Source organism: Lynx rufus, unplaced genomic scaffold, assembly GCF_022079265.1.
Source record: "Lynx rufus isolate CCGP_SWC_20201006 ecotype Redwood Valley unplaced genomic scaffold, mLynRuf1.p SCAF_4, whole genome shotgun sequence".
Lineage (NCBI taxonomy): Eukaryota > Metazoa > Chordata > Mammalia > Carnivora > Felidae > Lynx > Lynx rufus.
Genome location: NW_025814856.1, coordinates 117459767 through 117484815, shown reverse-complemented (window position 1 = coordinate 117484815; position 25049 = coordinate 117459767). Strand labels below are relative to the sequence as shown.

The following is a 25049-nucleotide window of genomic DNA, read 5'->3' as shown; positions in this document are numbered from 1 at the left end:
CCCGTATGAATGCTTCTGATGAATTGTGAGTGAACGTGTTCTGTGTCAGTTTGAGGCCAGAGCATGTAATTGCTGGTGTGAACTCTTTCCTGTTGGATGATGATTGACAGTATTCAAGAAGGAGGCTTCCCCTTTAGTCTGGACCCTTGAATGACTACAATGGCAAAAGTTTTCTTGTCCTCCTGTGTTGGAAGTGTAGCGTGGCCCATAGATAAACCTTTCTTGTTATAAGCCACTAATATTTGGAACTTATTTTTTTCTGAAGCACAACCTAGCCTATCTTCACTTACACACCTGTTCTCTTTCAGTATTCAATTTAATTTTTTGTCATCAACTGAACTCACACTAGTTTTGTAGGGAGGAGATAGGATTGACACTAGGGAGAAATAAGGCAATTTTAGAAAAAAAATAGGTGAGATAATAACTTCCTATTTAATTTGGGGGTAACTTTTTTTTTCCAGGTAATCTGGGGCTCTCATCATGTTTGCCAAAGCAACAAGGAATTTTCTTAAAGAAGTTGATTCTGGAGGTGACCTGATTCCAGTATCAACCTTGAATGACTCTGATAAATTACAGCTTCTAGGTCTGGTGACCAAAAAAAAGAGACTCTGGTGCTGGCAGAGACCCAAGTACCAGTTTTTATCTGTCACCCTTGGAGATGTGCTTACAGGAGACCAGTTTCAGAGTCCAGGTAGGTTCCTTTGGGTGTATGCTACAGTTAGTTCCAGAAAGATGATGATTCATCTTCTAGGTTACATGCTGTCTTGAGTGATTGTAAGGTGAGATCTTATAATGAATTCTCCTGTTTCTTTGCATACTGTTCTTAGAGATATACCCTTTCTTTAAATGAACAAAATTCTACAGGGCAGACGTGAAAAGTTATAGCTTAAGCTTTAAAAAATAATATTGAAGTTTGTGATGTAAAATTAAGACATGTAAAATTAAGGCCCACCGTAGGTGTTGTGGCCACTGAGCATGAATAGGTTGATTCAGATCCTACATATCCAATGGGAGGGTGTGAAAAGTTTTATTACTCACATAATGAAGCTTTCTGGGGAGACCAGGATAGGCTCTCAAGCTGGTCCAGAAATAGCTGGAGAAGAGGGGAGATAAAGTGGTAGAATTTCTGTGTAGCACTTTGTATAACCTAAGACTTCCATTTATCAGAAAATGACATTGTTCTGGCCTAAATCCAGTAGATACATTGAGTATTTGCTATGTGCCAGGCTCTGCATTATGTGATTTAGGTACATCAACTTGTAACAGAATTCATCAGGAAGGCATTATCTCCAAATTAGATATGAGAAAACTGAGGCTCAGGGAGATGAATTTTAGCCAGTTCTTCTAGCTAGGAATATTAGAATAGTGATTACAATCTTGAGCTCTTAACAACTGTTCTATGCTGCTCCCCTAAGAATTTCCCAAAGTGTTTGTATTCCATAGGATACAAATGAAATAGGAAAAGCCTTTGAATTGAGGGCATTTTCACAGTCTTCTTATTTTTGGTGGTGGTTAGAGAGATGATTCTCTGTTTTGTAAATTGCAAAGATGATGATGGGTGATTAATTCTCATTAACCTTTGTTGAGGAACAGGCTTTCTTGACTGGAGTGAAAGAAATACAGGTGTTGGGGGCAGTGAGTGGTTAGAAAGAAGCCTTTCAGACTTCAGGAAGATTGGAATGCCTTATGAAGTATAAGAGTATAAGGAGCCCAGGCGAACCTTGGGGCAGAGAAATGAAAAAACCCAGTGTGAAGTTCTAAAGAGCCTCTAAGTGTAGCCATACCAAATGACAGTGACTGAGACTATTTTTATGGTGGTATTTGGTTGGATTAGAGACGAGAACACTAGAAATCTGGAGACATGAGGCTGGCAATTCAGAGATGAAATCATCAGATGTTTATCTTTAGTGTCCAGAAAAGAAGGGTAGAGCTTGAAGGCAATGGGATAGCCATCTGGATGTGACCAGATGAGATAGTAATTCATGGAGGACTTGATGGAAGCTGGGACACTTGGTGGGTGGTGGCATCTTCCTAAGTCTGGGAAGCCAGAAAGTAAGGGTAGAGAATCTGGAGCTTGTGTGTTCCAGGATGGTGTTGGAGTGAGGGAGGGAGGGCAGGCATGACAACTGACTTTATCAGGAATAGAGATAAGGTATGATAAGGAATTAAATGGCTGGGTAGAGGTCAGTATAAACAGGTAAGTGTGGGGAGGGGAACTTTTTTCATAGAGATGGTAATGAAGGCCCAGGGAATGTTCTCTAAGATGGGTGGGAAGGGAAGGGAAGATGCCCAGGGTCTACTTGGCTGACCTGCTAGATATCACATAAGGCAGACCTCTCTGTTGTGAGTGGAGGCTGCTGTTTTCACTCTGCTTAGGTATCAACTTAATGAAGTCCCTTTATAGTCTTTACCCTGGAAAAGTGCACATTTAAAATATTCTATTTTATAATCTGGATAGTGTTTAAATGGATGCTTGCTTGAAATTTTATTTATTTTTAAGTAATCTCTATGCCCAATGTGGGGCTAAAACTCACAACCCTGAGATCAAGAGTCGCATGCTCTTTTGACTGAGCCAGCCAGGCACCCCTGGATGCTTGCTTCAGCATTATTCGTTAAACTCTTTAGATACTCTTTGTGCACCTATCTATATATGTATATATTGGAATGGAAATAAAAAAAAAAATCACCTGGTAGAAACCCTGGCCACCAGTTCACATCGTACTGGCTCCATTTTCCTTTTCACATACACAGCATGGCTGCCAGACTTCCAGTTTGAATGCAAACTTCATGTTTCTCATGGATTTCCACAGGACTGGAAAGGTAGGTGACCTAAGGCAGAGAGGTGGCCGTATTATCATCAGACTCCTTTGCATGTCTCATTCACTCCAGCGGTTGTGGAGTCGGACTTTGTGAAATATGAGGGCAAGTTTCAAAACCAGCTGAGTGGGTCCATCGAGACGGCACTAGGGAAGGTCAAGCTGAGTATTGGAGGCAAAGGCCTTGTGGAAAGGCAGTCTTCATTTGGAACCCTGAGGAAGCAGGAGGTGGATTTGCAGCAGCTCATGAGAGATTCTACTCACAGGTAATGAGAATTCTGTTTGGCATTTTGGATTTTGACATGTGTCCCATTTAAAGGTCATTCATTTGGACCTTTGTAAAAAGGGTGACCGATGGGAACTTCGCCCCAAAGCAAACATTATTGAATGCCTGTCGTGCTGAAACTTGACGAGAACTTATCTTTTACTCTGGAATTTCTTTATTTTTAGTGTGAGTGGTGAGACCTGGAAAGCACCATTTTTTTTTAAAAATAAGGTATAATTAATATATAACGTTGTATTGTTTCAGGTGTACAGCATAATGATTTGCTATTTGTCTATATTGCAAAATGATCACCACAGTAAGTCTAGGTAATACCTGTCACCATGCATAGTTGTAAATACAATTTTTCCTGTGATGAGAAATTTTCAGATTTATTCTCTTAGCAACTTTCAAGCAGGCAATACAGAATTATTCACTATAGTCCTTGTACTGTAAGTTACATCCCCATGACTTATTTATTTCATAACTGTAGGTTTGTACCTTTTGATCTTCTTTACCCACTTTACCTACCCCTCACCGTCTACCTCCAGTAATCACTAATATAGTCTCTATATGTATGAGCTCATTTGTTGTGATTCCATATATAAGTGAGATCATGCTGTATTTGTCTTTGTCTGACTTAGTTCACTTAGCATAATGCCTTCAGGGTCCATCCATGTTGTTGCAGATGGCAAGATTTCCTTCTTATATGTGGCTGAATAATATTCCATTGTATATGTATTAAGTTAGGTTCCTGACCGATTCCAACAGTGTCTGAGAATTCAACTGAATGCTGACACTATCTACTTAAAGATAGTATCAGATTCACAGGTGAAAGATTCAGTCCTAAAAGACTGCCTTCAACCCTTACTCTGTATCAGATGCCAGCAGCAAGCCCAGGCTGTTAGTTATGCTTCTGACCACCTGGCTACAGATTGGAGGTTCCCGTGACCTCCTCCTTGGACTTTAGATGCCATTCACACATCTAAGTTATTACCTGTACTTCTGGCCAACTGGCTAAAAACCAGATTCCTATGATTCCTTTCTTGAGTTCAATTAATTTGTTAGAGAAGCTAACAGAACTTGGTAACATTTTACATACTAGGTCACTGGTTTATTATAAAAGGATATAACTTAGGAACAGCCAGGTAGAAGGGATACATAGGGTTGGGTGGGGGAAAAGGGCGTGGAGCCTCCATGCTCTCTCCAGGTCACCACTCTTTCCAAATCTTCACGTGTTCACTAATCTGGAAACTCTCTGAATGCTGTCTGGGTTTTAGGGAGGCTTTATTACATAGGCATGATTGATTAAATCATCATCGGCCTGTGATGACTGATTCAACCTTCAGCCCCTCTCCCCACCCTAGAGATTGGGGTGGGGGTACTGAAAGTTAAAACCTTGTAATTACACTGTTGGCTCCCCAGGTAACCAGACCCCATCTTTAGGTTAACTAAGGGCTTTCCAAAAGCCACTTCTATCCCTCTTACCACAGGAAATTCCAAGGGTTTTAGGAGCTCTATGTCAGAAACTGGATTAAAGACCAAGTTTAAAGACTATATATTTCTTACTATAAATCACAATATAACATATATGCCCTATTTTCTTATCTATTCATCCATATATGGACACTTAGATTGTTTCTATATCTTGGCTGTTGTAAATAATGCTGCAGTGAACATGGAGTGCAGATTGTTTAAATACTTTACATAAATACCCGCAAGTGAAATTTCTGGATTATATGGTAGTTCTATTTAAAATTTTTGAGGGACCTTCATACTGTTTTTCATAGTGGTGGCACCAGTTCATGACTCCACCAACAGAGCCAAGGTTCCCATTTCTCCATATCCCTTCCAACTCTTGTTATTTCTTGCCTTTTTGATACTAGCTATTCTAACAGGTGGGAGGTGATATATCATTGTGGTTTTGATTTGCAGTTCCTTGATGATTAGTGGTGATAAGCATCTTTTCATGTGGCCATTGGCTATCTGTAGGTCTTCTTTGGAAAAATATCTATTCAGATCTGCCCATTTAAAAAATTGGATTTCTTTTTTGCTATTGAATTGTATGAGCTCTTTATTTTATATATTAACCCTGTATCAGGTATGTGATTTGCAAATATTTTTTCCCATTCAGTAGGTTGCTTTTTCATTTTGGTGATGGTTTCCTTTGCTGTGCAGAAGATTTTTAGTTTAGATGTAGTCCGACTTGTTTATTTTTATGTTTGTTGCTTTTGCTTTTGGTGTCAGATTCAAAAAGTCATCGCCAAGACCAATGCCAGGGAACTTACCACCTATGTTTTCTTCTAGGACTTTTATGGTTTCAGGTGTAACATTCAAATCTTTAACCCATTTCAGTTAATTAAAAAAAAATTTTTTTAATCTTTATTTTTGAGAGAGACAGTGAGAGAGTGTGAGTGGGGGAGGGGCACAGAGAGAGGGAGACACAGAATCTGAAGCAGGCTCCAGGCTCTGAGCTGTCAGCATAGAGCCCGATGCGGGGCTCGAACTCAAGAACCGTGAGATTGTGACCTGAAGTCGGATGCCCAACCAACTGTGCCACCCAGGCATCCCTTGAGTTAATTTTTGTGTATGGTGTAAGATAGTGGTCCAGATTTATTCTTTTGCGTGTGACTGTCCAGTTTTCCCCACACCATTTATTGAAGAGACTGTTCTTTCTCCATCGTATATTCTTGGCTCCCTTGTAATTAATTAAATGACCACATATATATGCATAGGTTTATTTCTGGCCTCTCTATTCTGTTCCATTGATCTATATGTCTGTTCTTACACCAGTACCATACTGTTTTGATTACTGCAGTTTTGTAATATAGTTTGAAATGAGGCCATGTGATGCCTCCTGCTTTGTTCTTCTTTTTTTAAGATTGCTTTGGCTACTCAGGGACTTTTCTGGTTCCATTTAAATTTCAGAATTGTTTTTTCTGTTTCTGTGATAAGTGCATTGGAATTTGATAGGAATTACATTAAATCTGTAGATTGTTTTGGGTAGTAGGGACATTTTAACAGTATCTTCCAATCTGTTAACACAGAATATGTTGTTTATTTCTTTTTCAACTTATTTTATCAGTGTCTTACAGTTTTCAGTGTACACAATATTCACCTTCTTAAATTTATTCTAAAGTGTTTTATTTTTATGCAATTATAAATGGAATTGTTTTCTTAATTTCTCTTTTTGAATGTTCATTATTAGTGTATAGAGATGCAACAGATTTTTACGTATAGATTTTGTATCCTGGAACTTTACTGAATTATTAGTTCTAACAGTTTTTTGGTGGAGTTTTTAGGGCTGTCTCTGTAATGTCATGTCATATGCAAATAGTGGTAGTTTTACTTCTTCCTTTCCTGTTTGGATGCATTTATTTCTTTTCCTTGCCTCATCACTCTGGTTTGGACTTCCCAGACTATGTTGAGTAAAGTGGTGAGAGTGGGCATCTTTGTCTTGTTCCTGCTCTTACAGGTAAAGCTTCCAGATTTTCACTGTTGAGTATGATGTTAGCTGTGAGCTTGTCATATATGGCCTTTTACATTGAGGTATGTTCCCTCTGTACCTACTTTGTTGAGAGGTGTTCTCATAAAGGGATGCTGAATTTTGTCGACAGTGCTTTTTTTTGCACCTATTGAGGTGATCATATTATTGTTACCTTACATTTGGTGAAGGTGGTGTATCACATTGATTGATTCATGCATATTGAACCATTCTTGTACCCCTAGTGTAAATCCCACTTGATGATTATGTATTATCCTTTAATGTGGTGTTTTATTTGGTTTGCTAATATTTTGTTGAAGATATATGCATCTATGTCCATCATGGATATTGGCCTGTAATTTTTTTCTTTTTTTAAACTGAGGTATAATTGACATGCAACATTATATTAGTTTCAAGTGTACAACATAAAGATTTGATATTTGTATACATTGTGAAATGATCACCACAATAAGTCTTGTTAATATCTGTTACCCTAGTGGCATATAATTTTCTTTTCTGTGGTGTTGTTGTCTACGTTCTGTATCAGGGTAATGCTGGCATTATAAAATGAGTTTGGAAGTGTGTTCTCTTCTATTATTTGGAAGAATTTGAAAAGGATTGCTATTCTTTAAATGTTTGGTAGAATTCACCCATGGAGTTATCTGGTCCTGGACTTGTGTTTGTTGGGAGATTTTGAATACTACTACAATCTCCTTATTAGTAATTGGTCTGTTTAGATTTTTACTTTTTTTCCTGGTTCAGTCTTGGTAGGTTGTATGTTTCTAGGTATTTGTTTCTTTTAGGTTGTCCCATTTGTTGGCATATAATTGTTCATTGTAGTCTTTTATGATCCTTTGTGTTTCTGTGGTACCAGTTGTAATACCTTCTCTTTGATTTCTGATTTTATTTGAATCCTTTTCTTGGTGAGTCTAGCTACAAGTTTGTCAATTTTGTCTATCTTTCCAAAGAATCAGCCCATAATTTCATCGATCTTTTCTGTTGTCTTATTGGTCCCTATTTCATTTATTTCTGCTCTGATTTTGTTATTTCCATTCTTCTCTTAAGTTTGGGCTTTGTTCTTTTTCTAGTTCCTTGAGGTGTAATGTTAAGTCGTTTGTTTGGGATCTTGTTTCTTGAAGTGTAGGTATTTATTGATTATTTCCCTCTTAGAACTGCTTTTGTTGCATCCCATAAGTTTTGATGTGTTGTATTTCTGTTTTCATTTGTCTCAAGGTATTTTTTTTTGTCTTTTGATTCATTTTTGACCCATTGGTTGTTCCATAGCATGTCATTTAATGTCCACATAATGGTGAATTTTCCAGTTTTCTTCTGGTAATTGGTTTTATCATAATGGTCAAAACAGATTCTTGATAAATTTACTAAGACTTGTGGCCTAACCTCTGGTCTATCCTTGAGAATGTCCCAGATGCACTTGAGAGGAATGTGTATTCTGCCGCTTTTGGATAGAATGTTCTGTATGTATCTGTTAAGTTCTTCTGGTCTAATGTGTCCTTTACAGCTGATGTTTCCTTACTGATAATTTGTCTGAGATGATCTATCCATTGGTGAATGTGGGTTGTTAAAGTCTCATACTGTAATTGTATTGCTGTCTATTTCTTTAGGTCTATTAATATTTGCTCTATGTGTTTAGGTGCTCCACTATGTTAGATGCATAAATATTTACAAATGTTATATATTCTTGTTGGGTTGACTCCTTTAACATTAAATAATGCTCTTCTTTGTTATTACAGTTTTTTGTTCTAGTTCCTTGAGGTATAAGTATAACTGGCCCAACTTTCTTTTGTTTCCATTTTTAAAAATTTTTTGTTTGTTTATTTTTTGAGAGAGCGGGAGAGAGAAACCCCAAGCAGGCTCCACACTTTCAGTGCGGAGCCCAATGTGGGGCTCAAACTCAAGAACTGTGAGATCATGACCTGAACCAAAACCAAGAGTCGGACACTCAGCTGACTGAGCCCTTCTTTTGGTTTCCATTTACATGCAATATCGTTTTCCAACCCTTTACTGTCAGTTTATGTGTCTTTACATTTTAAGTGAGTCTCTTATAAGCAGTATATAGATGGATCTGGATTTTTTTTTTTAATCCATTCAGCCACTCTTTGCATTTTTATTGGCATATTATTCCACTTACATTTAAGGGAAGCACTCAAAAAGGATGTTACTTTAGGAAAATATGTTCCTTTTTTTAATTACAATTATACTATTTATAAAATGCTAACAAGGAGAGTATGCTATGTCCTACATTTTTGAATATTGGTATCAGAAGTGGGAAAATGACATTCCCCTCAGGCTCCTGCTAATTTTCTGCTTAGGAAAAAAAAAAGCAAATTAGGGACTTCAGCAGAGGAGCTGGTCTTCGACTTTGAAATCTTGAAGAAAACCCCACAGTTTTTCATTGTTCAGCTTGTAGTAAATACATTTTATCCAGTGTAACTCATTATTTTTACTTTGTTTATTGAACACTCAATAATTTTGTCAAGTGCCTACTGTGTGCCATGTACCATTCAGCATGCTTGGGATGCTGTAGTGAACAATATGCCGACATTTCTGCTCTACATTCCAGTGAGGAGAGACACAAACATGCAACTTAGTAAAATCTATAGTGGGTTGATGGGGATTGGTGGATTGGAGAAAAATACAGCAGGGAATGGGGGGAATTGGGCATGCCAGGAATGGGAGCTATGATTTGGAAAAGTAGCCAGAGAAGGCACTGTGGGGAAGTTGACATCAAAGCATAGATTTGAAGGAGGATAGATTCGAGTATAGGGGTATCCTGGGCAAGCATGTTGTGGGCAGAGGTCAGTGTGGCTGGAACTAAGTAAGCTGGGCAGGAGAAGGAGAGTCAGAGGGGGTAAAAGGAGCAGATGGCAGGTCCTGCAGGGACTTACAGGCTGCTAGAAGGACTAGTTCTCATGCAGAGTAAGATGGGAAGCTGCCAGAAGACTTGGAGCAAAGAAGTGACATGTTGGGACTTAAGTTTTAGAAGGATCATTCTGGCTGCTGGATGGAGAAGAGACTGATAGGCAGAGGCAGGGAGTCCCACCGAGAGGTTATTGCGGTAATCCTCATGAGAGATGTTTCAGTTTGTACATTATCCTAGGTATGTTTTCCTGTGTAGTTTTATCATCCCTTTCTTCTCTTTACCCTTTTTCTTTGAAAACAGAAAATGCATCTCCAAATAAAGAGAAAACTCACCTTTAAGTATAGGTGATTTATCTTTGCTTTTCTAACATAGGAAAAGAATTATAGGAAATAAAAATACATTCTCTAATTGAACAAAATTAGGTTTAAAAAAGTAATGTGTAAATAATACCATAAAAGTCCTATATCAAGCATTTAGTGGGTGGGTTTTGTATAGACATTGAGAATGTTGGGGCAGCTGCTGTCTTCAAAACTCATTCACTAAGGTCTGGTGCTTAATGGGCACGTTGGTCAGTATCCACTTCCTTCTGGTACTTTCTAGGATCCTAAGACTCAGCAGGAATCTCCCTTTGGTCAGAGAACTTTAAGCTCTGTCTGGTGATACTGGGTGAAAGGGACAGCCTCTTCTTTCTCTGATAGTCATAGTTTTTATTTTCCTTTCTCTATGGCTTTTTTTCTTTGCTAGAGAGACATTTTCCTTTTCTACTCCAATACTTGGGACATACCAGAGAAATACTTGCTGTTTACCTGGAAATAAAATTTATTTGGGCGTTGTGCATTTTCATTTGCTAAGTCTGGTAAATAAGGGGGAAGAAGGGCAGGTGGGCTGGGAGTGTTGGGGGGCTTCCGTTTCTCAGTCATCAGACCTCTTCCATTGGTTAGCCCTGTTTTGCAGTTTTGTTATTTCTATTTTATGAACCACCTTTAGCAATGCTTATAATCACATTTCCCAGTATGGGTTTTCCAAACCCTCTTCATGATTCAGGTGTGGAAGATAGTGACGACAGGAAGCATAAGGAGAGGGCTCAGTGAGTAGAGATGGGAGAAAATATTGTGAAGAGCAAGAAGTTATTGTCAGCAGTTGTAAATGGGATTATAGGGAGGCACCCACTGTGTGCCAGACACTTGATGGCACCGACGTAAAGTGTGCATTTGCTCTGCACAGCTCTCTTCTTTTACAATTAAAGATCTAAGGCTCGGGAAGGAAAAGTAACTTGTTTCCAGTCCCATAGCTCAATTTGGATGCTGGATCTGGGATTCATCCCAGGATTTCCTGGCTCCAGAGCTCCTGTTCTTTCTTCTAAAATCGTGTGTCAGTGACTGTGAGGCAAAGAAACTGGCAGAGGTTAAAGTCGCTGCAGTTCTAGCACAGGACGAAAGGTCAAGCATGAATTCATGTTTCCAGTGGACCAGGTGCACGCGTCTGCAAGCCCGGTGCCTAGCTAGCCCTGTCCACCGGGAGGTGCTGTACACAGGGGTAAGATCACCTCAGGAGCGTCATTAGAAACCCATTCGTTGTAGAGGTGATGGGGAAGGGATGGCCTGGGGCTGAGGATGGAGGTGACACCAGGAACATTGTAAAAGAACACATTTGACATCTAGAAATGTAAGATGTGTCTTACAGCAGTCACCTCTTCCTTGTTCTGTTATTAGAGGGAAAGGTAAGCTGCAGGGGAGGAGAGGGATGGCAAGGGGAGACCCTCCCAATCACGGGATAGAGATCATGTAAAGCTAATATTCTTCTTTCTTCAAACTGGAGTCATAAATTCTTATCCACATCATCTACCTGTCTTTGGACTTGTGCAACATCATTGGATTGATAAGGTGCTCTTTGCCATACGTGTGGCCTTGGGAGTGGTAATTAGTAATGCTTAAGTGCTGTACATTCTTGAGGGCTTATTTGCAGTCAGTCATTTTTATTTCAGGTAATTTAGATAAGTTGTCACCAGTGTAAAAGTTATTTTAGCCCTCAGAATTCATAGTATTAGCTTTATTGTCTGTGAGATATGTGTACATCTCAAAAACAAACTTCATCTATCCTTGAAAACACAAGTGCCTGTATATGTAACCTTATCTAGCATTGTTGGGCATGAAGGTATTCCATTGGACTTAACCTTCCAGACACCTGGAGCTGACCCCTTTGAATGAGAGCTCTGTCTATCTTAAAACATTCTTTTTAAAAAATTTTTTTTTGTTTTAATTTATTTTGAGAGAGAGTGAGTGGGGAAGGGACAGAGAGAGAGGGAGGGAGAGAGAATCCCAAGCAGGGGATGGATGTGGGGCTCAAACCCATGAGCAATAAGATCATGACCTGAGCTGAAATCAAGAGTCGGATGCTCAACCCACTGAGTCACCCAGGTGCCCCTATCTTAAAACATTCTTAATTGAAAATCATGCTAAGATATATCAGGAGCTGCTGCTGCTGCTCTTCTTCCTCCTCCTCCTCCTCCTCCTCCTCCTCTTCTTCTTCTTCTTCTTGTCTTTCTTTTTAAAGTTTGTTTATTTATTTTGAGAGAGAGAAAAGAGAAGGGCAGAGAGGGAGAAACAGAATCCCAAGCAGGCTCCACACTATCAGTGCAGAGCCTGACATGGGGCCTGAACTCATGAACTGTGAGATCATGACCTGAGCTGAGATCACGAGTCAGATGCTGAACTGACTGAGCCACCCAGTGCCCCTTCTTCTTCTTCTTCTTCTTCTTCTTTTTTTAAAATGGAGATTACCACATTTATTGATCTTTTCATAATGATTTGTATTCATGTTTTTATTTTTTTAACAGTTTTTTAAAAAATGAGAGAGAAAGAACATGTGAGCACGGGTGGGGCAGAGAGAGAGAGAGAGAGAGAGAATCCCAAGCAGGCTCCACACCGTCAGTGCAGAGCTGGATGCGGGGCTTGATTCCACAAACTGTGAGATCACGACCTGAGCCAAAACCAAGAGTCAGACACTTAACTGAGTGAGCCACCCAGGTACCCCAGGACTCATGTTTTATTCTTGAGATACATAATTATTAAAAACATAAAAATATTTTAAATTAAAAAACATTTTAAAAATGTTTTAAAGATTTTATTTTTAAGTAGTCTGTACTGTGAGGCTTGAACTTACAATGTGAGGCTTGAACTTACAGCCCTGAGATCAAAAGTCACATGCTGTACTGACCGATCAAGTGCCCCAGATCTATCATTATTTTGTAATAAACTCTTATTTTTCTGCCTTGTCTTCCCTTGTCAGTGGTCATCTGTTACCACGTTAAGCCTTAAGTGTAACCACAACAACCCACCCCTCTCTGCACCTGATTTATTTCTTCTAATCTCCTAGGGTCTTGGGGAAGTTTATTCCTGGTAAATAACTTCTGGAACTTGGTATGTCACTTCTGCCCCTGGCCTCAGTTTCCTCAGCGGTTGGTGAAGTCACAGGCCTAGATGATCTTTGTGGGTTTCCTCCTGGGTAAATGTTAGAAGTGAGTGGACTACAGAGTGTGTCAGCCCTTCTCCCTGAGTTCAGGCCTTGGTTTCAGCTGATTTCTAGAGCAGATACCATTCTCATTCTGTGTTGTGTCGTAAAGCAAATTCTGGTAGAACAGATTAAAGTTCTGCATGAATGTGTGATAATTAGAAGTTTGGCTCTTCATTAAGAATTCCAACTTACAGGGGTGCCTGGCTGGCTCAGTTGGCAGAGCATGCGACTCTTGATCTCAGGGTCATGAGTTCAAGCCCCACGTATGGTGTGGAATCTACTTTAAAAGAAAAGAATTCCAACTTATAAATTATAGATCTTGCAAGCACTAGTATGGCAATGACAAACCTTCATAATAATTTAAAATATTTCAAAATCACACTCAATCTTATTATATCTAAATACTTCCAAATACCAAAGTTTTACATACACAAAATTTTAATTTTTTTTTAACATTTATTTATTATTGAGAGACAGAGAGACATGGAGCTTGAGCAGGGGAGGGGTAGAGAGAGGGGAAGAGACAGAATCTGGAGCAGGCTCCAGGCTCTGAGTTGTCAGCACAGAGCCCGATGCGGGGCTCGAACTCACAAACTGCTAGATTATAACCTGAGCCGAAGTCAGCTGCCTAACTAACTGAGCTACCCAGGCTCCCCTACACACACAAAATGTTAAATGCTATGCTTTATTATGGCCCACGTTTGACCTCTCTAAAGTTACTACAGTAGCTTTCATGAGTACTGTTTCTTTCCTTTTCTTTCTTTCTTTTTTTTTTTTAAGTTCATTTATTTTGAGAGAGGGAATCTCAAGTAGGTTCCATGCTCAGCATGGAGCCCGACACAGGGCTCGATCTGATGACCATGAGATCATGACCTGAGCTGATATCAAGAGAGGGATCCACTGAGCCACCCAGGCACCCCTCATGAGTTTCAAAGTGCCATCAACTGTTACCTTATTTAAAAGTTCTTTGAGTTCAGGGTTTTGAGGGCCCATATCTGTCTTTTTTTTTTTAAATTTTTTTAATGTTTATTTTTGAGAGAGATAAAGACAGAGTGTAAGTGGGGAAGGGACACACACACACACACACACACACACAGAATCTGAAGAGGCTCCAGGCTCTGAGCTGTCAGCACAGAGCCTGACACAGGGCTGGAACTCATGAACTGCAAGATCACGACCTGAGCTGAAGTCGGATGCTTAACCGACTGAGCCACCCAGGTGCCCCATCAAGGGCCCATGTTTTTCTTAAAGCAGCTATGCAATGAAGTTGGAACTGGTCTTTCTAACAAGATAAATTTCCCTGTGGTCAGTAGATAGTTTGGAAATCCTTTTGTCTTAGTGCTTGTCTCTGTGCAGGCATCATTTTTATTTTAAACTTTATTTATTTATTTAGAGAGAGAGAGAACCAGCAGGGGAGGGGCAGAGAGAAGAGGACACAGCAAATCTCAAGCAGGTTCTATGCTGTCAGCACAGAGCCCGATGTGGGGCTCGAAATCATAAACTGTGAGATCGTGACCTGAGCCGAAATCAAGAGTCAGACGCTCAACTGACTGAGCTGCCCAGGCTCCCTCGGGCATCATTATTTTAAATAGAGTTTGTGCCTAACAATTTAAAGACTTAGGACCACACATACTTAGAGAACAGGAGTATCCCGACCTTAGTCCTTTCCTTTATTCTCTTTTTTTCTTTGTTTCTCCTTCGCAATTAGCCTTTAAGTAGTCAAACCAGGGGAGGGCATCCTGAGGGCTGGGGGTGGGAGCAGCCAGGAGCATCTCTTCATGCTTTTCTCTTGGTGTTGGTGGGAGGGGTATTTTTGGCCACTCACGGAGTGGTAAACTACAGGCTCATTTTTTTTTTTAATTTTTTTTCAACGTTTATTTATTTTTTTTGGGACAGAGAGAGACAGAGCATGAACGGGGGAGGGGCAGAGAGAGAGGGAGACACAGAATCGGAAACAGGCTCCAGGCTCCGAGCCATCAGCCCAGAGCCTGACGCGGGGCTCGAACTCACGGACCGTGAGATCGTGACCTGGCTGAAGTCGAACGCTTAACCGACTGCGCCACCCAGGCGCCCCTACAGGCTCATGTTTAAAATGAAAAAAAAAAAAAAAAACTGATTGTGGAAACATACATACAGAAGTATAAAGAGTGGTGTAACAGGCAGTCATATATCATCTTCTCCCACTCCTGGCTTAAAAGAGATCTTTTGCTTTAAACCAAGACATAGGAGCCATCTTTTTCTCTTTCGATGCCCCAGATTTCATTAATAAAATAGGATTAGTGTTCCCAAGGTATGTGTGTGAAATGAGAGAATACAAAGCATGGCACGTGCCAAGTCCTCTTTGCATGTTGCTGTTAGTGTGAACACCTCTGTAACCATTGCAAAAATTATTACTTGTCCCAAGTAGAGCTTGGGTATTCAAGCCAGGAAGGTCAGAGCTGTCAGAGGTAAATGTGTGACTTAGTCTTTGATAATAGAGCAGGGAGATGCTGAGTTTCAGAAGAGAAATAAAGTCAAGTCCTTGGAGTTTCTAATGTGTAGCATTTCCGATCTTCACGTCTTGGAGGAGACAGGCAGCCGTGTAGCCTCCATTGGGAACCCTGCCATGGAAAGACTAACTACCTTCAGTGGAAGCGGGGGAGGCTCTTGTCTATGCCAGTGGCAACAGCCTGGCTTCTCCCAAAATGAGTGTGGACCAGACATGTAGCTGTGCCATGAAGTCTGGAAAGCAGTAAGCTGTTCTTCACGTTTTGTTCCAGGAGGTGCTTGTTCAGTTCTTGAATAAAGATGTATGAAGCCCTTGAACAACATCAGTAAGACGTTAATAGCTTTGTCTTGGTGAGCTTTCAAGGACCCACCAAGCCTACTATTCTTGAAAGATGTCTTTTCTGAGACGAACCCTGCTCCCCCCCACCCCTGCCTGGCCACACCCATCTCTGTGCTCTTTGAAAGTCAGTCAACTTGTTATTTTTTTCAAATTATTCTGTCTCCTGGTTTTGATCATAGTTCTTAGAACTGGGGGCTCCTGGAAGCTTGCTTGACCTTCTGTTATTTTTATCCACAGTATAATCATAGCTAACTAATAACCCCTCATGTGGGAGATGAGGGTGTTCTGGGGATTCTTTCACATATTTGATCCTGGGAGTGGTTTGTGTGTTTGTTTTGTTTTGTTTTGTTTTGTTTTGTTTTTTTACAGAAACCATCCTGTCCTATGAGGTTTACTTTGACAGGTTACTTCAGATCTTTGTGGAAGTAGGTACGATTTAAGTCCTGAGGAGAGATGTTCAAGTACTGTTTTCTTCTACAATTGGTAGACATTATCCTATTTCATCAAATCCCAGATGTCATGTGTTGTAAGATGCACCACTATTTTGCATACCACTAAGAAAGAACACTGCAAGTTAAGCCATGTCACCTGTCAATTTTAAAACATCCTGATTTCAGATATGTGAAAATGTGGGGAAAAAAATGTGTGTTTTAAAATTGATGAGACGTGGGGCGCCTGGGTGGCGCAGTCGGTTAAGCGTCCGACTTCAGCCAGGTCACGATCTCGCGGTCTGTGAGTTCGAGCCCCACGTCGGGCTCTGGGCTGATGGCTCAGAGCCTGGAGCCTGTTTCCGATTCTGTGTCTCCCTCTCTCTCTGACCCTCCCCCGTTCATGCTCTGTCTCTCTCTGTCCCAAAAATAAATAAACGTTGAAAAAAAAATTTTAAAATTGATGAGACGTGGCATTCAAAATTGGATCGCCTGGAACAAATCAGGGTTTGAGTTCAGATGAGCAAATGTTTATCCCACCTGAGCTCTTCACGTGGGGTCTGACACATGGACTGTACCCATTACTCCTTTTTAAAAAAATGTTTCTAATGTTTGTTTATTTTTTGAGAGAGAGAGAGAGACAGACAGACAGACAGACAGACAGACAGTGTGAGCAGGGAAGGGGCAGAGAGAGAAAGAGACAGAATCTGAAGCAGGCTCCAGGCGAGCTGTCAGCACAGAGCCCAAGGCGGGGCTCGAACTCACGGACCGTGAGATCAGGATGTGAGCCGAAGTCGAACGCTCAACCAACTGAGCCACCCAGGCATCCTAAACCTCCTTCTTGATCTGACTCCTGAGGTTGGTGAGGCTTAAGTCCAGTTGTCTCAGCCAGAAATCTGAGTACCAGACATGGCTCCTTCCTCACCTTCTCTCCCACACCTAGTCCCTCACTAGTTGGTTCTACCTCTTTAGTATCTTTCCTACCTGTTACTATTGCCCTAGCTTCACAACCACTTCCTGGTGCTGGCCTCTACCATCTGTTCTGTGGATGTCCACCAGGCCTCCTGGTGGATGTCCTCCCCTCTGTCACCCCTCCCAGTAGATTCTCCACAGGCCATGGGTTGGATCGTGTCCCTTCCCGGCTCATGCCCTGCTGTGCTCTCCACTGTCCTAGGGTGGTGTCCATACCCTCCTCTGGTTGGCATGGCCCAGCTTTTGCATTTCAGTGTCCTCTCCCACCATTCTCTCCTCACACTCTCAGGCCAGTCCCTGGAACTTATTTCAATTCCTGGGATTAAGCCCCAAGCTCTTTTCACCTCAGGCCATGTCTGACAGCTCCTTCACTCCTGTCCCCACAGAGGCACAGAAGGACACATGTAGACTCCCCTCCTCTGCTTCTGGCCAGTTCCTCAGAATAGCCCCCACTGCCTTCAGGAGCCATGTCACCCAGGGATTCCCCTATTGGGGCACAGACCAGTGTTACTCTATGGGGTAACATATGTTGTACCTGCCGGATCCCGTGTCTGTGTTCCTCCCAGCACACCCTCCAGCTCACCTCTGGCCCTGCACAGTGTCTGCTGCATGCTAAACAGCATTTGGTTGAGAGAATAATTGGTTCACGTTCACTTTACATCTGAAGAGCCTGAATCGCTGAAGTTAGTTTGCCTGGACTTGGCATTTAAGCCCAGGTCCACAAAACACATGATTTTTCAGGTCTAGCTGCTGAAGCACGGAGCTCTGAAGGAGAAAAATGTCCAAAGGGCTCCTGCATGAACTCACCTCTGCACACCAGCTTTACTTGGTTTATCATCTTGTAGACCTGGAGCATCTCAGAAGCGGTGGCAGTGACTGAATCGGTCTGTGTGGAAGCTGAATGTCTGTAATTGCTCAGGAGTTTTGTCTTCTCTCTCTCCCTGGGTTGTATGCAAGCGAGATGAGGTGTCACACAGACTACAATGTGAACAGAGGTGGAGCCACTGCAGTGTGGGGGTCACCTGGTCGTGTTGGTAATCATGTGCGGTGAGCCTTGTGCCTTGACTTTCAGTTTTTTTGGGCAATTGACAATCCCGAAGTCACCACCAAGTGAGAGAAAGAGCGAGGCTTTTCTCATTGTATTGAAGTGGAGGCTCCAGGGTGCAGTTTAGGTTTCTGAGGCCTCCTGACCCCAGCTCTGGGTTCAGTATCTCTGGTGTGCGGGAAGTTTCTTTTATGGTTGAAATGGAGACTCTTGGTTGGCGGTGAGGAGCCGGCTATGGGTGGCTGAGAGGGCCTGCTGCTGGGCTCTGAGGAGCAGAAAGGCTGCTTGTGTGTTAACAAGCATGTATTTAGTACTTTCTGTGTGGAAGGCCCAGCGGAGGTCTTGGAGGGAGAGGGAAGACAGAAGGGCACAGGGTTGCAGGGATGGACACACTCAGGTGCATTCTCATCCTGTCCCTTATTAGCTGTGTGCCTTCGGGTCATTGGCTTATGAGGCCTCTGCGCTTCTTGTCACCCTGTGAAATACAGGTGACAAGAACTTCACAAGCCTCTTAGGGTGCCTCTGGTGGCAGAGAACCTCACATAGGATATTGTGAGGTAGGATGAACCACCCTTAACCCAAGTTAATGGTGGATGGTTAATCCAGTGGTCCCCTGGGGCCCCAATCCCCATGCACTGCGTATCACAGCCGCCTTACCTCTCCTCTTGGTCCCCAAATGGCCGCATTGTAGACCACAAGGTCCAGAGGCAGAAAAGCAGTCTCTTTCTTGTACTTCTTTTTAAGAGGGAGCAAAAGGCCTCGTGGGATCCCCCAGCAGGTTTTCCTCAGGTCTCAATGGCCAGAATTGCTACATTGGCCCATCCTACCCGACTCCCTGCTAAGAACCAATGGGGTTACCAGGATTGGCCGAGAGACTCATCTGTGGGGCTGGGCCTGCCCATTCCTTCCACTAGCACCAGGCTTTCAAGGCTGAACAGACTTGGGGTGAGCAGCTGGTGGTGAACCATTCTCGGGGGCCAGAGTGCCCAGTGCGGCACCTGGAGGGGCAGCACAGGCACAGGTGAGGTGCCACTTTCTGCCCTTTTCCTCCAGGAGCGCACAGACTTGAAAGGGAGAGACGGGTTACCCTGGAGGGCTAAATGGGCAGATGGAAACAGCACTGGCTCCTGCATTTCAGGATTCTAGGGGAGGTTTACCGCAATTCACCTCGTGTCACATCTCAGGGGGCGTGGGGGTGTCTGGCTGCGTCTGTATACTGGAGGACACTGGTTGTCCACAGAGAAGCCAGATGTGCTTGGTGAAGTGTCAGAAGAACAAAACTAAGCTTCCAAGCACAGTGCATGGACCTCGTCTGAGCAGCCTTTGTAGTTTTCCACCAAGTCCTGTCTGTAACCCCGTACCTCTTTCACTGCGGCCGCAGCCAATGAATCAAAACTTTTTGAAAGAAAATACCTAAACTGCTAATGCTTAATCATCAGCATACATCTGTGTTTCTGTGCGTTAGTAATTCTCACTTCATACTCTCCCAGTAGTAGGCCAGCCACCATCTTCTGGCTTTTTTCAATGTCCCAATCTCTGTTCCCGGGGAGAGGTTGAAAAGCAGCTCTGGCCGTGTTTCTCCAGAGCGCTTGTGCACCCTCTGCCTCTCACTGTCAGTTTTCAGAGCAGTGTAGCAGAAAGAGCACTGGTCTGGGAGTCTGCAGCTGTGTGTCCTTTTGATGGAGTCCCAATAGTTTATTTTTGCTTTTATTTCCCTTGCCTCAGGAGACATATTTAGAAGAATGTTGCTATGACTGAGGTCAAAGTCCTCACTGCCTGTGTTCTCTTCTAGCATTTTTATGGTGTCAGGTCTCACATTTAGTTCTTTCATCTACTTTGAATTTATTTTTGTGTACGGTGTAACAAAGTGGTCCAGTTTCAGTCTCTTGCATGTGGCTGTCCAGTTTTCCTAGAACCATCTGTTGAAGAGACTGTCCTTTTTGCATTGGATATTTTCCCCTGCTTCATCAAAGATTAATTGACCATATAATTGTGGGTTTATTACTGGGTTTTCCTTTAAAATTTTTTTTTAATGTTTGTTTATTTTTGAGAGAGACAGAGAGCGATACAGAGTGCAAGTGGGGGAGGGGCAGAGAGAGAGAGGGAGACACAGAATCTGAAGCAGGCTCCAGGCTTTGAGCTGTCAGCACAGAGCCCGATGTGAGGCTCAAACCCACAAACCTTGAGATCATGACCTGAGCTGAAGTCAGATGCTTAATAGACTGAGACACCCAGGCACCCCTCTGCATTTTCTATTCCATTCCACTGATCTATGCATCTGTTTCTATGCCAGCACCATACTGTTTTGATGATTACAGCTTTGTAATATAACTCGAAGTCTGTATTGTGATGCCTCCGGCTTTGCTTTTGTTTTTCAAGATTGCTTTATCTATTTGGGGTCTTTTGTGGTTCCATATAAATTTTAGGATTTTTTGGTAATTGTGCTCTTGCAATAGAATTAAAATTTATATATATAAAAAAGAGGCCACGTGTCCTGGTTTTGTCCATGTTGCTAATGTGCCATGTGATTCAGGTGAGTCTGTAACCTCTGAGGGGTGACATGTTTCCATCTCAGGCCCATGCAGACACTGCCGATCAATCATGGCTTTCTTCTTCTCTCTGCCACGGGCCTACACTCGTTCTCAGAATCCTTTTCTCTACAGGTAAGCTGTGATTGCTGATGGGGGCCATCTCAGAGGGTACTTGAGATACAACTGGTTTTCCGTCCCAGAACTAGTAATCTCTGGGGCCCTTAAAGTTTTATAATTTCTCTGTAGCATACTGGATAAAAGCTGATGTTTCCTACCCTGTCATGCTCTACCTACTTTTTGGAGAGCCTTATGAAAATGCCATTGGAACCCCTATTCCTATAGGACCTGTTATTATCAATGGCTATTACAGAGGGGGGATTGTGCCAGGAGTGACTGCTTTGGTCTTGTTCAGTGAGAAATCACCAGCATCTAGCCCAGTGCCTGGAACATAAGAGGATTCAGCTATTTGTGGGATTGAATGAATGAGTATGGGGGTGGTGGTCTGTGTGAGAAAGTATGCCTTTCTCTCGTCTCTGTAAGAGGGATCCTGGGGACTGGATTTATGCTTTGGAAAAGAAAGCTGCTTCCTTCCTTCTTACAGATATTATTAGAATTGTAAAAGTCTCTGGATTTCTTCTCTGTGAATTTGCATTTTGGCTTTCAAAGCCTTAGAAGTAGAATTCAAAGTAAAGCTTCAGCCTAGGAGATGAAGCAGCTTTATTGGGGCTGGGCCTGGGAATTTTTAGGCGCTTTAGGAGAGGAGCCTCTTTTCCCGCTGGCTGCCCTGGTCCCCAGCAGCAGCTCCAGCTCTGAGTTTCACTTCCCTGCCGGCATCCCTGCCTGCTACTTCTTAGAGGCTCCTGCCTGGTCTTGTCTCTCAGTCAGCTCCCATTCTGTATCTGTGTAGCTATTTCTTAATTGCTTTGAGGGTCCACCTCCTGACTGAGGGCTCACCGCATGAAGCACCCTGAAAATTGTCTGCATGTGTTTGACTCTCCTGGGAAGGGTTCTTGATTAGGCTTTCCTGCCAACAGTGGAAGAAAAGAAACATTTGCAGACGGGTGCAGTGTGGTCACTGTATGTAAGCCCTCATTAAATATAAGCTTCATAGCCAGTTCTCATTTTACAGATGTGCAAATTGAGGCTCAGAGGAGGTAATAACCCAGTGAATAGGAGATAAAGCTAGAAACCATCTCCAGAAGGAGTACAGGTGTCTGTGTTGACACAGAGCGGCCTGCTACACAGAAGTAGGATGATCCTTCAGGAGAATGGGTGCAGGGAGGGTCCAGCAAGTACACTGAGTGAGGAAAAGGTACTCTTCTCCCCATTTAGTGTTACTTCCCTTCACTCGCCTCTGGATGTGTTTCTTTGGGTCTAACCCTTGGAAGAGTGATTATATGGAATCTCCATCTCGATAGCCTTCTGTTCTTGCTTTCATATTGTCCCCCAGGAAGAAAAAAGAACCTTGGGCTGTCCTTAAAAGTATGTGTGAAGAGGACAGAGAACATCTGGCTGTTCATTTTCTTACAGGAGAGCTTTTGTCTCCTTCCTCCTATCTATGGACATTGATCTCTGGCCGGACTGGGGAAGAGAAAGTTTTTTTTTTTTAATTTCTTTATTGAGGTATAATTGACACATCATATTACATTAGTTTCAACTCTATAATGTAATGATTCAATATTTGTATACATTGCTAAATGATCACTATAATAAGTCTAGTTAACAGCTGTCACCGTATGTAATTACAAATATTTTTTTTCTTGTGGTGAGAACTTTGAAGATGGGCTCTTCTAGCAACTTTCATATATGCAATATAGTGATCCCCCTTACCTGTGGGCAGTATGTTCCAAGACCCCAGTGGACGCCTGAAACTGTGGATAGTACCTAACTCTGTGTATAATACATTTTTTCCTATGTATATGTACCTATGATAGAGTTTAATTTATCCCTTAAATGCTTAATTTATAAAGAATAATAAAATAGAACAATGTTCTGTAATAAAAGTTATGTGAATGTGGTCTCTTTCTCTCTTTCAAAATATCATATCTTATGTACTGTACTCACCCTTATGATGATGATGATAATGATGTGAGATGGTAAAATGCCTGTGTGATGAGATGAGGTGAGGTAAGGTGTACGATGTAGGTACTGTGATGTAGCCTTAGGCTACTCTTGACCTTCTGATGATTCATCAAAAGGAGGATCATCTTCTTTCAGATGATGGCTGACCACGGGTTGTTGAGACTACACATAAGGGGGGGCCTACTGTACAGTGTTACTAACTATAGTCCCTATGCTGTACATTACATCCTCATGACTTATTTATAACCGGAAATATATACCTTTTGCCCCCCTTCACCGATTTTATCCACCCCCAACCTCCCACCTCTGGCAACCACCAATCTGTTCTCTGTACCTATGAGTTCTTGTTTTTGTTTATTTTTCTGTATTCCATAGATCATACTGTATTTATCTTTCTAAATCTGGCTTATTTCACTTAGCACAGTGTCCTCAAGGTCCATCCATGCTGTCCCAAATGGCAAGATTTCATTCGTTTTTATGGCTGCATAAAATTCCATTGTATGTATGTACCACATTTTCTTCATTTGTTCATTAAAGGGCACTTAGGTTATTTCCACATCTTGGCTGTTGTAAATAATGCTGCATTGAATGTGGGAGTGTATATATCTTTTCAATCCAGTTTTTTGTGTCCTTTAGGTACTCAGAAGTGGAATTGCTGGATCATATGGTAGTTTTATTTTAAATTTTTGAGAACTCTGCATGTGGTTTTCACAGTGGCTGCACCAATTTACATTCCTACCAACAGTACATGAGGATTCTCTTTTCTCCACATCCTTGGCAACACTTGTTATTTCTTGTCTTTTTGAAAGCAGCCATTCTCAGGTGATATCTCATTTTTTTTAAGTTTATTTATTTATTTTGAGAGAGAGTGTGTGTGCATGTGCATGTAGGAGGGGAGAGGTAGAATCCCAGAGCCCACATGGGACTCAATCCTGACATAGGGCTCAATCTCTTGAACCGTGAGATCATAATCTGAGCTGAAATTAAGAGTCAGATGCTTAATTGACTGAGCCACCCAGGCGCCCCTCACTGTGGTTTTGATTTGCATTTCCCTGACGATGAGTGATGTTGGCCATTCTTATATCTTTTTGGGAAAAATGTCTATTCAGATCTTCTGCCCATTTTTAAAATTGGATTTTTTTAAACTATTGAGTTGTATGAATTCTTTATGTATTTTGGCTGATAACCCCTTATCAAATATATGATTTGCAAATATTATTTCTCTTTCAGTAGGTTGCCTTTTCATTTTGGTGATGGTTTCTTTTGCTGTGCAGAAGTGAAAACTAAAGTTTGATGGAGTCCCACTTATTTTTACTTTTGTTGTTTTTGCTTTTATTTTTGCTTTTGGTGTCAGATTAAAAAAATCATCAGCAAGCTCAATGTCAAGGAACTTACTACTTACATTTTCTTCTAAGAGTTTTATGGTTTTAGGTGTAATATTCAAGTCTTTAATTCACTTTGAGTTAATTTCTGTGTATGGTGTAAGATAGTGGTCCAGTTTCATTCTTTTGCATGTGACTGTCTAGTTTTTTCTCCACACCATTTATTGACTGTCCTTCCCCATTGCATATTCTTGGCTCCTTTGTGATAAACTAATTGACCGTATGTGCATGGGTTTATTTCTGGGCTCCTTATTCTGTTCCATTGATCTGTGTCTGTTCTTATGTGAGTACCATACTGTTTTGATTCCATTGCTTTGTAATATGGCTTGAAATAAGAGATTATGATGTCTCCAGCTTTGTTCTTTCTCAAGTTTGCTTTGGCTATTTGGGGTCTTTTGTGGTTCCATGCAAATTTTAGAATTGTTTGTTCTATTTCTGTGAAAAATGCCGTTGGTATTTTGATTGAGATTGTGTCAAATCTGTAGATTGCTTTGGGTAGTATCTTAACAATGTTAACGTTAATTCTTCTAATGAGCACAAACTATCTTTCCATTTATTTGTATCTTCAATTTCTTTGATCAGTGTCCTATAGTTTTCAGTGCACAAGTCTTTCAATTCCTTGGTTAAATTTACTCCTAGGTATTTTATTCTTTATGATGTAAGTGTAAATGGTATTGTCTTCTTAATTTCTCTTTTGATTATTTGTTACTAGTGTAAAGAAATGCAACAGATTTCTGTATACTGCTTTTATGTCCTGCAACTTTATTGAATTTGTGTATTCTAATGGTTTTTTGGTGGAGAGTTTAGGGTTTTCTGTATGTAATAT

At 41.5% G+C, this 25049-nt stretch overlaps 1 protein-coding gene across 1 annotated transcript in view; it reads left to right on the top strand.

Moving 5' to 3' along the window:
- The first annotated feature begins 480 nt into the window (after positions 1–480).
- Positions 481–25049, top strand: part of GSDME (gasdermin E) — a 56167-nt gene continuing 31598 nt past the window's right edge. Inside the window, exons 1-2 of the mRNA XM_047096248.1 lie at positions 481–691; positions 2890–3082. Of these exons, the coding sequence (XP_046952204.1) occupies positions 481–691; positions 2890–3082 (404 nt within the window). The remainder of the gene's footprint in view (positions 692–2889; positions 3083–25049) is intronic.